Consider the following 14,853-nt stretch of genomic DNA (forward strand, 5'->3'; position numbering starts at 1 on the left):
GGGGCCACAAGAACAACAGTTCCCTGAATGGATCATTGACACGCTAAATTCTAACAGGTTTTAGCAGAAATCATTTGTGTCTAAAACTCAACTCTAAGATAAAGATCATTTCAACATGGTAGGCTGACTGTTCTGAAATATGAACAACACGCTTCTTGAAGCCCATTTAGATATATTAATTCATCTGTTATCGCTGAAGGAAGTTTTAGGAAGTAGTTCATTTCTTTCCCCCTGAGCAATTAGAAATTTCTGTAAATTACAAAAAAATGTTATGAAAAGTATCAATTATAAAAGTTTCCTATTCATTTCCTTTCTGTGACTTTACAAATGAGTCTGGAATAATAAAAGGATATTAGTCATTTTTAAAGAAATTCTCTTTTCCTGTGACAAACTTTACTTCTTTTCATAGACATTTAACTCACCTGAGTTGGCTAAATATCAAAACAAGCCAGAAGCTAGGAAGCCGAACTAATGCAACTAAGTAATCTCATGGGAAATTATTTGGTTCACTTAGGGCTCTTTTAGCAATGTGGATCAAAAAGTGACCAGCACCATTTTAAGGAGTGCTTTTAATTTTATATGTAGGTAGGTAATTGAAAGATAGGGGGAAAAAAAAACTGACCTAGAAAATAAAGTATGTATTAGCATTATTCTTTTATTTCCTGAGCCTTTGAATCAAAGGACACTGATGCCTGTGTGAACATTTTATTATTCTGAATATTATCCATTTACTATTCTGAATATTATTCCTTTATCATCAGGCTTCCATGTTCCTATAAAACACATGCCTTCTTCATGCAGCCTATTATGCCAACTTTGCAGGCTGGGATAAATCTGAATCATTTGGCTTTTTATCCTAAAAATTAATAGGAAAATCATAATTGGTTTTCACCCTGATCTCATTGACGGAACAAGTCTTGTCTGCTTTAGCTTTATATGATGCCCTTCATTAATATACTAATAAAATTAAAGCATGTTTTATTTAGAAAATAGTCTTTTATGCCAGGTGAAGATCTAACTATTCATTATTTGTAGAAATTGCTTTCCAATTTATCCTTAGACTCTACTTTAAGCAAAGCTACATCTTCTATGCTCCAGACGCCTGGAAATCATCTCTAACTTGCCTCCTTGTTTTACTGCCAGACCTCTGGCCACCTCCCACTCGCCAGTCCCCCTTCCTTTCCACAGAGCAGCCAGATAGATCTTTTAAACTTTCAAATGAGATTATATTATTCCACAATACTCTCTGCTATTGACTGAACATGTTCCCCCAAGCTGGATTCATATGCCAAAGTTCCAATTCCCAATGTTTTGGTTTTTGGAGGTGAGGTATTTGGGAGGCAATTAGGTCATGAGGATAGAGCCCCATGAATGGCTTGAGTGTGTTTATAAGAAGAGACAGGAGAGAGATGATCTCTCTTTCTGTAAGTGAGCACACAGTGAAAAGGCAGCCATCTGCAAACCAGGAAGAGGGTCCACACCAGGAACCAAATTGGTCAGTACCTTAAACTTGGACTTCTCAGTCTCTACAACTGTGAGAAGTAAATTTCCATTGCTTAAGCCACAGTAATCTGTTATAGCAGCCCAAGATGACTAAGACCCTCTCCAATGACTTTCTGTGGTTCTTAGAATAAAAGCTAATATCCTTGTGTCCCTAAAAGGCCCTACCTACGTGACCTGGCTCTTGCTTGTTTCTTCATCATCATCCTCTCTCTCTCTCTCTCACTTATTTTGCTCCAGCTACACTGGCCTTCAAATATCTTATACATTGAGCTTTTACATTAGCTTGTTTTGCCTTCTAAGACCATTCTTATTCCAGATGTTCACAAGGCAGGCTCCTTCTTTTTTTTTAAGCCTAAATTCAAATGTCATCTTTCTCAAAGACTTTCTTACCATTCGGTATAAAATAAAACTCTCCCAGCAGACCAGGAATAACTATGTATTACAGAAACCTGTTTTATTTGCTCCAGAGTACTGTATCACAAGTTGAGGTTTTTGTATTTGCATTTTTTTAAATTTGTTTTCTGTCTTCCCCAACTGAAGGGCAAGTTTTTAATAAGTTAATATAAGGAGGACAAATTTAAACTGACTGGAGTTCACTCAAAATTTTTCATTGTGTTACAAGTTATTATCTTGAAAAGATTTGTGTTTTTTTTTGGACTGGGTACTTGTATCAGACTGGGCCAAGCTAGAAAATATAAACTACTCTAATGTATTTCAAATAGAGAGACTTTAATGTAGAGCGCTGGTTACAAAGTTTATGGAAGAGATGAGAAATCACCAAGGAAATCATGAAGCATCCTAGAGATTAATCATTATGTATAGGAAGATGGTCTCACCGCTAAAACTAGAGAGCCAAAAGGAGGGAGTAACTGAAACTGAGCTGCTGGAAGATGGAGTTTGGCAGGCATACTTGGTGGAGGCAGGGCTTATCTGGAAAACACTGAGTCAGAAATGAAATGCAGTTAGAAACTCAGCAGAAGAGGGGGGAGAGGGGAGAGGGAGGGAAAAATGGAGGGAAGGTGGTGGAGAGGGAGGCGGAGAGTGGGAGGATGAGGAGAGGGAGAGAGAAAGGGATAGGGGGAGAAGAAAGTCTTGTCTAGTCTTCCTGCTCTCAGGTCTTTGCCCAGTGGAAAGTACTGGCCAAACCTATTCAGGAAAGCAGAGAGCAAAGGGGCCTGGGAATTGTAGTTCTCTGGGCTACAGAACAAAGCACAGAAGGGCTGGGGATGCATAGCACTGAATACAATTTCATAACATGTGTGCTGACAAGAAAGCATTCTACCACAAACTATAATTTGAAATCTCTCTTAGGAATGCCTTGCTGTTTTTATGGCCTCCTAGGCCCTCTACTATAAAACTTCACCATTGGTATTTTGCCATATCTTTTCTAAAGGATTTTTGTAATCAATTTAATAGTTTCAGATTAGAACAACTATGATGCACCATGTGGTCCTGAACCACATACACATACACACACACACACACAGGATTTTCCAGACCAATAGTTGAGAAAGTGAGACTTGTCCCTTATGTTCATCAGTGACATAAGGATACATTATGAAAACAGTTTCTCTCAGGTTTCTGTAAAAGTTAGGACTTTTCAGTAGCAAGTAACAAAAAGAGAATTTTACTGGCTCAGTCAAGGTAGGATCCAGGACTTAAACAGAACAAATACTATTCTGTTTCTCCCTCTTTCTTTAGTTGGAGTCCTTCCTGTGTTTGCTTCGTTCTCAGACTGTATCCCTCCCCATGTTGGGAAAGATGGCCTCCAATAGCCCAAATCTAGCCCATATCCTTATGATTTGTAAGAAAGACAAATCGTCCTATAATCTGCACCAAATACTGGAGAAGACTATGACTTGGGTCAGCTGTGGAGTTGGTAAAAGAAACCTACAGTGACAGTCAACCCTGTCAAGACAGTTTGGAACGGGGCAAAGTGATTCCTCTACAAAAAGCGGACATCAGGCTAATTCTCTAGCACTGTTCTTCCCAGTAGAACTCTCTGAAGACTGGAGCATAAAAGCATAGCTACACATACTTGCTGCCTTCTGGTTAGAAAAAAACCAATAGTCACCAAAAGCAAGGTATCAAAAATCAAGACATGAGGCCAACATTTCTTTTCGAAGTTTACATGTTTCCAGAAACATGGCTCAAAGCAATGGGTGACCGAAGTAGCAGTCTCAGGATGTCACATACCAATGGGGGGGGGGTGCAAAAATATTCAATCTGACCAACCAGCTGGTGAGTAGCTAAAAGATATAAGGATGCTCTTTTTGAACTGAGGAAGCAACATTTTGTGACAGTGACTGAAATCAACTTGTGTTCTGTTGAAAGGTCTCTTGGCCTCTCCATTGGTATTTTCTTCCATAAGTAACAACCAGGAACTTGTGTCTTCTTCAACTGCAGGAATCTGTGTTTAAAAACATCAGTAGCCTGGTGATGGGTATTAAAGAAGGCATGTATTGAATGGAGCACTGGGTGTTATATGCAAACAATGAGTCACGGAACACTACATCAAAAACTAATGATGTAATGTATGGTGATATAACATAATAAAGTAAAATTTTAAAAAAATCAGTAGAAATAATGTATTGTGGAGTCTCTCTAAGGTTAGTGGTTATAAATAACCCTGGATAAAATGGAACATAAGTAATAGGCTAATCTACTGAGTTTTCATATATTGTTTTGAAAAACAATGAAAAAAATTCCAAAATTGTCACACGATCTTCATTTACTTGTTGCTAAACTGTTAAAAATGAATCTCTTTCTCTGTTGTTTTTACTGGCTTCCCTTTAGGAAAACAGACATGCATGGAGAATCAGCACAAATTCTCTACTTTCATTGCATGTTTGTATTTTTTCTTGAAGAGCTCTCTTTTCTATCACTGGCTAGAATTGATAAGGCCCTTTTTTCCTTTCTCTCTGTTCCCCATGCTTCTCCTTAAACTTCTTTGTCAGATGGCAGAACACCTGTGAAACCATGCTGGGTAAGCGATGTCAGATTTTTGAAATCAGATTTTTCGTTAATTTTATAATAGAAAAGTTACTAAGCCACGTTGAGTCTCCGTTTTTAAATTGTAATATTGGGGAAAATATACTACCTCGTGAGATGAATGGTAGAATTAAAACAGCAGATATGAAGCTTACAATACCCAGCCTGAAAGATAGGAATCACTTAGCAACTGTATTGTTTACAAGGGATGATGTTTGAGACAAAGTCAAAGATTCCAACTGTATTTATTCAAACAACAGGTGGTTGTATAATTACAAAGCAGTAATACCAGGTATTGTGTTCTGATATATAATCTTACAATTAGAAATCAAGATTTCAAGATTGCTTCAGGCTGATTGAAAAGCTTACTGATATTTCATACAACAAAAAGTAGTAAAAATGCAGCAACCTGCTTCTTCAAAGACATTTGCATTTGATGCAGATTCTTGTCTTAGTCAAAAATGGAGCAGGTAAGTTATTTTTCGGGTAAGCTGATAGATGCTTAAAATCTTAAATTTCTTTGCCTTTACCTTGTTTGGGGAAGAAAATTCTTTTTATCATTATCCCTCCCATCTCATGTCTGCATTTTCCCTATCTGAGTTGTAAGCAGAAGTTGCATGTGGAATCTGCCCATCCTCTTTTATCTCTAGATGATCTTTTAAATAGCACACACCATAATTGAGTTCAGGTGGCAGCCGTGAATGAGATAAATCTTGAATGAGATTAAGATGAATGACAGCACTGCTGGCCAAAATCCCACTGTCCCAGAAAGAAATGAGAAATTAATGGAATCAACACTGGTGTTCTGTGATTTAAAAAAAAAAAATGTTTAAACACATGCTATGAATATTTCAGTGAAACACTTCCCGCCTCTCTTTTGTACCTTTAATAACCCCATACTCCTGGGGTCAACCATGTAGAACCAGAACCGAACAGTACACATTCCGAGGCTTGCTGGAAAGTACTGGGAAGTAGTGATTCTCGCCGTGTGTCCTTCTTTGGGTCCAGATGAGCTGACAGACAGGAAGTGCTGGCCATTCCCTTGAAATAGACAAACACAGCTCTTTCAGTACAACGATCTGTGTCATAGCATGAGGCAGAATCTATTTAAATCATATGCAAATTGCATGCCTCCCACCCACACACAATTAAACACAACTCGTTTTCTTTCCGTGGAGTCACATATCAATAATGTTTAATTCTTTGGAACAAAAAAAAAAAAAAAAGAAAAGAAAAAAGAAGAAGAATGTCACTGATTATATGGCTCCCAAAATTCACCTGAGTATGTGACTCTTGCCTAGTGATCAAAAAATCTGTGCTGACTCTGAAGGTACATTCCTTTTCTTCTAATTTGCTCAAACATGTCTGCCTGTTTCAAGTAAGTAAAATATTTTGTATGCTGTGTGTAGAGCAGGGACATGGGGTAGGAGAGGTTGACTGATAGTGTATCTCATTTCCAGTTGCTCTGATTCCCACACTGACCACAGTAGTAGTGAATGGCAGTAAGAGTAAGTGAAATGTAATTCTGAAAGTCACCATGCTGTTTTTTTCTCTGAGCAATAACTTCTATTCTCCTCAACTGCATCAGCATATGAAAGATCTCTCCACTTAAACACAAATGGATCTTTTCTGTAGATACTGTTGTCAAAATTCATCATAGCTACTATCCCCTGCATGGCTTTTACTAGGAAAGAATGAAATACATACATATATATATATATATATATATATATATATATATATGCTTTCTTAGGTTAAATATTTATTTACAGTTTTAAATCAAAGTATTAAAATATTTTCTAACTAAAGGTATTCTATTTCTCCCCTGTGGCATTTTAGTATTGTTACTGAGATATATGGCTTTAAATCATCAGCTGTGCGTTAATAGTTCAAGAGGCTTCTTTTATGAAGTTTTCCTATTTAAGAGCTTGTTGTCACGTGAATTGAGTACTCTCTGAGGAATCAGCCCTGAGATCATGACCTGAGCTGAAATTAAGAGTTGGATACCTAACCGACTGAGCCACCAGGCACCCCTGTAAGCAATTTCTTTGTTACAAGCTTATTTAGATTATCTATTTATCATGTGAGTTTGGTAGATTGTGTCTTTGAAGGAACTGGTCTACTTAGATTATCAGCTTTGTGGGCATCTAGCTGTACATAATATTTCTCTATTATCCTTTTTGTGCCATAGATAAGTAATAAAGGTTCCCCCTTTTATTTCTGATAATTAGCAATTTGTGTTTTCCTTTCTTTTAGGTTTATATGTCTAGAAGGTCTTCAATTTTATTAATCTTTTCAAAGAACTAGCTTTTCATTTTGATTTTCCCTATGATTTCTTTATTTTTTTTGTAATTTCACGGTTTTAAATTCCAGTTAGTTAACATATAGTGTAATATTAGTTTCAGGAGTAGAATTTAGTGATTTATCACTTACATATAACACCCAGTACTCATCACAGGTGCTCTCCTTAATACACATCACCCAATTAACCCATCTCCCCACCCACCTCCCCTCCAGCAACCCTGTTTGTTCTCTATAGTTAAGTCTCTTACAGTTTGCCTCCTTCTTTGTCCCCTATGCCATGCTCATCTGTTTTGTTTCCTAAATTCCACATATGAGTGAAATCACATGGTATTTGTCTTTCTCTGACTTATTTTGCTTAACAGAATACACTCTAGCTCCATCCACATTTTGCGAATAGCAAGATACCATTATTTTTTATGGCTGAGTAATATGCCATTGTGTATATATATATCACATCTTCTTTATCCATTGGATATTTAGGCTTTGGCTATTGTTGATAATGCTGCTATAAACACTGGGGTGCATGTGCCCCTTCAAATCTGTATTTTTTTAAATTTATTTATTTGAGAGAGAGAGAGAGTAATCACAAGCAGGGGGAGGGGCAGAGGGAGAGGGAGAATCTCAGGCAGACTCCCTGCTGAGCACAACCCTAAGATCATGACCCGAGCTGAAATCAAGAGTCAGACACTCAACCAACTGAGCCACCCAGGAGCCCCACTTCAAATCTGTATTGTTACATCCTTTGGGTAAATGCCCGGTAGTACAGTTGCTGGGTCGTAGGGCAGTTCTGTTTTTAACTTTCTGAGGAACCTCCATACTGTTTTCCAGAGTGCCTGCACCAGTTTGCTTTCCCACCAATAGTGTAAGTTCCCTTTTCTCCGAATTCTTCCCAACATCTGTTGTTTGCTGTGTTGTTTTAATCGTTCTGACAGGTGTGAGGTGATATTGCATTGAGTTTTTATTCGTATTTCCCTGATGATTAGTGATGTTGAGCATCTTTTCATGTGTCTTTTGGCCATCCGGATGTCTTCTTTGGAAAAATGTCTATTCGTGTCTTTGACCCATTTCTTAACTGGATTATTTGTTTTATGATTTCCTGATTTCAATTTTATAAATTAGTCTTCCTAGTTTCCTAAGCTGCAAATTATCAATTTTAGATCTTTCTTCTAATATATGCATTTGTTGCTAAAAAGTTCACTCTATACACCATTTTCACTGAATCTCACAAATCTTTATAAGTTGTATTTGCTTTTTCATTTAATTCAAAATATTTCAAAATTTCCCTTGAGATTTGGGGTATGTACACCCCAGTGTTTATAGCAGCAATGTCCACAATAGCCAAACTGTGGAAGAGCAAAGATGTCCATCGACAGATGAATGGGTAAAGAAGATGTGGTATATATATACAATGGAATATTATGCAGCCATCAAAAGGAATGAAATCTTGCCATTTGCAACGACATGGATGGAACTGGAGGGTATTATGCTGAGCGAAATAAGTCAATCAGAGAAAGACATGTATCATATGATCTCACTGATATGAGGCATTCTTAATCTCAGCAAACAAACTGAGGATTGCTGGAGTGGTGGGGGGTGGGAGGGATGGGGTGGCTGGGTGATAGACACTGGGGAGGGTATATGCTATGGTGAGCGCTGTGAATTGTGTAAGACTGTTGAATCACAGAAGTGTACCTCTGAAACAAATAATACATTATATGTTAAAAAAAAAGAAGATAGTAGGAAGGGTAAAATGAAGGGGGGGAAATTGGAGGGCAAGACGAACCATGAGAGACTATGGACTCTGAGAAACAAACACAGGGTTCTAGAGGGGAGGGGGTTGGGGGGATGGGTTAGCCTGGTGATGGGTATTAAAGAGGGCATGTACTGAATGGAGCACAGGGTGTTATACACAAACAATGAATCATGGAAAACTACATCAAAAACTAATGATATAATGTATGGTGATAAACATAACAATAAAAAAGAGTTAAAAAGAGATTTTTTCTTTGATTCATTATGTTATTTAGAAGTCTACTTATTTAATCTTCAAATATTTTGGAATTTTCCAGTTATATTTCTGTTACTGATTTCTATCTTAATTCCATTATGGTCTGAGAGCACACATTGTAGGATTTTTTTTTAAGTTTGTTAAGATGTGTTTTAGGGCTCAAATGTGGACTGTCTTGGTGAATGTTTCATGTGAGCTTGCGAAGAATGTATATTCTGCTGTTGTTGAAGTTCTATAAACGTCAATTATATCCAGCTGATTGATGGTTCTGTTCAGTTTAACTATGTCCTTACTGATTTCTGCTTGTTGGCCCTATTACTGACAGAGGGTTGTTGAAGTCTCCAGCTATAGTAGTGGATTCATCTATTTCTCCTTGCAATGCTATTAGGTTTGCTTTGTGTATTTTGACGTTCTGATGTTAGGAGCTTACACATTGAGGGGTGTTTTGTCTTCTTAGAGTAATGACCTTTTTATCATTTTATAATCCCCTCTTTATCCCTGAATATTCTCCTTCCTTTGAAGTCTTCTTTGTCTGAAATTAATGCAGCCACTGCTGCTTTCTTTTGATTAATGTTAACATAGTATATTTTTCTCTGTTCTTTCACCTTTTTTTTCCATTTATTCATTCTATTTATGTATTGATTGTATTTATTCTGGAAATGGGTCTGTTACTGACAATACATGGTTCTTTTGTTTTAACTTCTCTTAGTCTTTTAATTGGTGAATATAGACCAGCAACATTTAAGCTGATTATTGAGATAGGTGGATTAATATTTACCTTATTTGTTATTATTTGCCATTCACTGGTATTGTTCTTCCTTGTTTTTTTTTCTTTCACTCTTTTTCAGACCTTAATTGAGGATTTCACATGATTTCATTTTTTATCATGTCTTAGCACACCAATTACATATACATTTTTGACCTTTTCTAGTGGTTGACAGTGAGTTTGCAATACACACTACCACTAACGCAAGTCCTCTTTAAAATATCACTATACCACTTCATGAATAGTATAAGAAACATACCAGAGTATTTTCCCAGTAAACTCTCCCATCCCTAATCTCTTAGGTCAGTTGTATTTTTGTTTTTTGGGTTTTTTTAGGTCAGTTAGGTTCTAGTAAAATAGTTTCTCTTGAGGGCAGGCTTTGTTCTGGGAAATTTTCAGAAAATGCTATTTTTCCCCTCCACCTGCTGAAAGCAGAGAGGAGTTTCCTCTGATCTTCACTGTGAGAAACTAACAGAGTTCCTGAAATTAAAACTTACAAATGTGTGGGGGACTTCCTAACACTGAAATCCCCTGGACTATCCCTCCAATTTGTCCACATTGAGCCTACAGCAATTGATCAGTAATAGTTTAGGATGTCCTGCCCCGTACTGACTCCTGCAGAGGTTTCTGTTTATGGGCGTCCGCTCCAGTAAGTTGTGATTCTCTGTTTCCACTTGCTTGTCTCCAATCTGAGGGCAGTGGTTTGCCTTGAGACCTCAATTCTCTAAAAAACTTAAAAAGAGTTGTTGATTTTTAGTTTGTTCAGCTTTTTGTTTTTTTGTATTATGAGGAAAGAAATAATGACTTCCAAGCTCCTTACATGCCAGACCAGATACTGAAAAGTGACTTGCATCTATTTTTTTTAATGATTTATTTATTTGAGAGAGAGCATGCGTGCATACAAGTGAGTGGGGGGAGGGGCAGAGGGAAAGAATCTCCAGCAGACTCCCCACTGAGTTCGAGCTGGATGTGGGGGCTCAATCTCACAACCCTGAGATCACAACCTGAGACGAAACGAAGAGTCTGACACTTAATTGACTGAGCCACCCAGGTGCCCCTATTTTTTTTTTAAAGTTCCTTACTGAAAATATTTCTCTTCACTTAGAACACTTTATATTGGGGCGCCTGGGTGGCTCAGTTGTTGGGCGTCTGCTTTCGGCTCAGGTCATGATCCCGGGGTCCTGGGATCAAGCCCTGCATTGGGCTCCCTGCTCGGCGGGAGGCCTGCTTCTCCCTCTCCCACTCCCCCTGCTTGTGTTCCCTCTCTCACTATGTCTCTGTCAAATAAATAAATAAAATCTTTTTTTTTTTAAAAAAAAGAACACTTTATATAGTCTAGCAAAATAAAAATAAAAAAAATCTTAAGAAAAATAACCAAGGAACATGACATGTGAATGAATGCTGCAAGGTTTTCCTCAATATAAAATAGTAGTGGAAACAACTTGTAGTTTCCTGGCTTGCACCATTGAACTGTTTTCTGTCCTCACTGTTTTATGAAATGCATGTACTAGCAAATATTGGATTAGGAAAATTGTGCATAATATTTTAAGTCAGCCACAGAAAAGTTTGCTTTCATATTTCTTTGCAAGGATGACATATGTCTGTTTTCTTATTTGGACTAGGAAGACATGCACATGGCATGTGCAGCCAAGCTATACCTAGACTCCATCCGTCAAATCTACTACAAACTGTGGCTTATTCATTAAGAACATACATTCTTTAAATCTATGCTCTCTGATTAAATAAGAACATCTAGGTGTTCCCTCATTTTATTGCCTTTTACACCCCAAGGATTCCCAATGCACTTGGAGTACAATATCAGAGAAACTTTACAATGTTATCCTGGTTAAAGAAAAAAAATAGCATAGTCCAACTAGCTATAATAATAATGTATATAGTCAAGGTGAAAGCATGGAATCTATTCATACTGTACTGGATGTGAAGATATAGCCTTGACCTAGTTCCAATAAGGTAAATTAATGTTAAGTATGTTTGTATAAAGCTGCTCTATATTTCATAGTTCAGCTCTTAAGTAGTATGACATACTTAATGAGAACTAATATACCTCTACCTCCAAAGCAAGTCATGTTCAACTCAGACTTTAAATATACATCTATTCATGCTTTACAGCTAACCTAATGTTGAAAGTCAAACATTTGGAGCAGTGAGAAAAGAAGGAATTCTGTCCACTGGCACAAATTTAATCCATTTTAAAAATTAGGAATTCTGATTTAAAACCTTGTATTTTGGTAAATTTATTCCTCTAACTACATAAATACACTAACCCTTCACTAATTCAGATGTTTCTTTTGAATAATTTTAATCATGTAATATTTATTTTTCAAAGGTAGGTTTTAAGTCTGCACAGCAACCTGAATGCAATCTAACCAAATTCTCCAACCTTAGTCATTGCCTATAGGCTCCTCGTGGAACTCTGATCATAGCATCCTCAGGGTCTCAATAATTTGTTTATGGCGCCCTAGGTGGGAAGCAATATTCTGGGTTTTTTTATTAAGTCCTTAAGTCCAAACAACTTAATACCTATTAAAATACCAACAACATCATGGGCACTCGAAAAACTAATACACACAAATTGAAAAAAACAAACAAACAACTATTCTTAAATGACCACAATTATTTTCCACTGGAGAGTGTATTCATTAGGTACTGCCCAAAGTCTCAAACCTTAAAATCACACTGAACATCACCACCTTCATTACCTATCCCACTTTCGTTTTCCCCAGTACTTACTTTCATCATAGCAACTCCCATAAATCAGCTTAGCAAAGATATGACATCATTGAAAGGAATGTAGAACAATATAATGTTTGCATTTTAGGGCTATATTAGGAAACTTAATGTAAAAAGAAAAAAGTAATTCACTGGGGATGATAATAATCCAGCATGTTTCACTGCAGCATATTTATTTCAGCATAAGACAATGTTATGTAAGACTCAACATCAAAGGTAGCAATTCCAATTATTAGTTAGGGGACTCTGGGTGAGCTTTCAAAGTGTACCCCACCTAGCCTCTCCTAATTTGCATATTCGATTTGGTCTTACAACATCCTGCAGTGGAACACAAAAGTCAGAAAGTCAATTCCTGGCTGATGTATTAATGCATGCAAATGTGAATTTTTATCCATTTTAAAATTTAAGAATACAAAACTATGCCTGGAAATTTAGAAGCAACCATTGCAAATTTGGTTTTTGGGGATTTTTAATTCTAGAACTCTAATATATCCAAGCTTGACTTTGTAAGGGGAATAGACTTGTTGCAATGCCATATTTTTTCCTGAGAACCACAAAGGTGAAAAGTTGCTTAGCCTTTTGAAATTATTAATAGAAATATATGAATTATCCAGGAACTATGTACTGTACCACAAAGTTATAAAACCATACATTGAATTATATTTTCAGAAATAGACTCATTCTTTATCTAGCAAGCTCAGACTAGACCTACTTTCAAACATATATAAACTTTCAGTTGCTTCATTGAGAACTACCATTTATATCTAGCAAAATCCTTGGGGAAGGTCAATCTAGCTTCCCACACAAAGTTCAGAATTTGTTAAAGCAGATAATAAAGCTTAAAAGTCTCAACTGCCACAACATATTTAGAATTTAATGGTAACTCATTGAACCAGTTGACTTTATTACATGTGACTCTGTGGAATGATCAACCACCTTCATTTCCAATTCTACATTTATTTTCCCCAATCCGTACTTTTCCCAACATTCATGGGACAGATTTTTATAGAAGCGGAATTTTTTGATTGTCGGTTTGATTTTAGACTGCTTTATGGCTTTCTGTTGGCTATTTGAAATTAATTCTCATATATTGTATCAGAATGCCTTCAATTAGGTTTGTAAAACTTTAATACTGCCGGATGCAGTACTCTGGAATGTGGGCATTTACTACATACGTCTGAATGTTACCTCTCCCTACACTCTGCCTCCTGATATTTTCTGTACATTTCAGTGTAATACTTCAATCCTGGTACAGGTTTTAGGATTACAAGTTCTTAAGATTTCTAGGGTACAGATTTTATGTGTCGTATGTTATTACCTACAGTCAGGCACTGGATAGAAGTTTCTCATCAATATTCAATTTTTATCTTAGAAACTCTTTAAACAATTACACACATTTTCAAAAACTGGAGCCACGTATTGTCAAATAATGTAAATTCAGTATCACTTTGTTCAGATCTCCATTGTTATTTGATGGGAGAGAGCCAAAATATATTAGCCACATTCAGAATCCATCAGTGTGCTTCATGGACATTCTTTTTCACTTTGGTGTTGGCATGCAGTAGAGACTCTAATTTGTCTTTTAGATGTGAGTAGCTACAATCTTGAGGTTTTTTTTTTAATGTTTCATTGAGTCATTATGTCATAAGGTAATAAATTTGACATTTCTTTTATAAAAAGACGGTTAATACTTTCAAAAGAAAGCTATATTTTTTCAGCTCCAGTGCCCTCAGAAGAATCATACTCACTTGTACTAGGGTCAAATCATAAAAGACAATTTCCCACTTCAAGTGATCTGAATTCACTTCCCGCTTTAAATTACAGGCAATTGGGGACGCCTGGGTGGCTCAGATGGTTAAGCATCTGCCTTCGGCTCAGGTCATGATCCCAGGGTCCTGGGATCGAGCCCCACATCGGGCTCTGTGCTCAGCAGGGAGCCTGCTTCTCCCTCTCCCTCTGCCTCTGCCTGCCTGTCTGCCTACTTGTGATCTCTCTCTCTGTGAAATAAATAAATAAATAAAATCTTTAAAAAAAAATTTAAAAAAATAAAATGAATTACAGGCAATTTTAGTCTTTTTTTTTTTCTTGCTCATAAAATAAAGCTGCCTAATGGTTTTTAAAAATGTGATGCAGTATGCCTCTCCTTCAAAATAGCAAATGCTCCCTTGTTCAGAGTTAGACTTACTTAGCTTGGTTCCACATCCTCTGTAATTTCTGCCTGTCCCTCGCTCTACAATAGAAGGGGGGTACAATGATTATCAGCTGAAATGCCCTCAATCTCTTTTTGTCTGCAAGTTTTAAAGGCCGTGAAATGTAAACATGCTCAGAGAGACAACGAAAATTTTCCTTAAAGTTGTCAAATGGCAACCACAGATACAGTGTCTCTGAAGTCAAATGAAATGTTTTCATGGCATTTGATGAAAATATCTGTCATCATATCACTTCTATTTGCTTTCTAAAAGGCTGTATAGTGAACTGATTTGGCATTTCTTTATTTCTACCTTTTCCAATAGTTTATTCGTCAGGCATT

The 14,853-nt window shown here is 36.8% G+C and overlaps 1 protein-coding gene across 1 annotated transcript in view; it reads right to left on the reverse strand.

Moving 5' to 3' along the window:
- The window catches only part of MALRD1 (MAM and LDL receptor class A domain containing 1), a 794,826-nt gene that overhangs the window by 186,404 nt on the left and 593,569 nt on the right, over positions 1-14,853 (reverse strand). Inside the window, exon 33 of the mRNA XM_044915239.1 lies at positions 5,378-5,535. Coding sequence (XP_044771174.1) covers positions 5,378-5,535 — 158 coding nt within the window. The remainder of the gene's footprint in view (positions 1-5,377; positions 5,536-14,853) is intronic.

The sequence above is a fragment of the Neomonachus schauinslandi genome, chromosome 5 (assembly GCF_002201575.2).
Source record: "Neomonachus schauinslandi chromosome 5, ASM220157v2, whole genome shotgun sequence".
Lineage (NCBI taxonomy): Eukaryota > Metazoa > Chordata > Mammalia > Carnivora > Phocidae > Neomonachus > Neomonachus schauinslandi.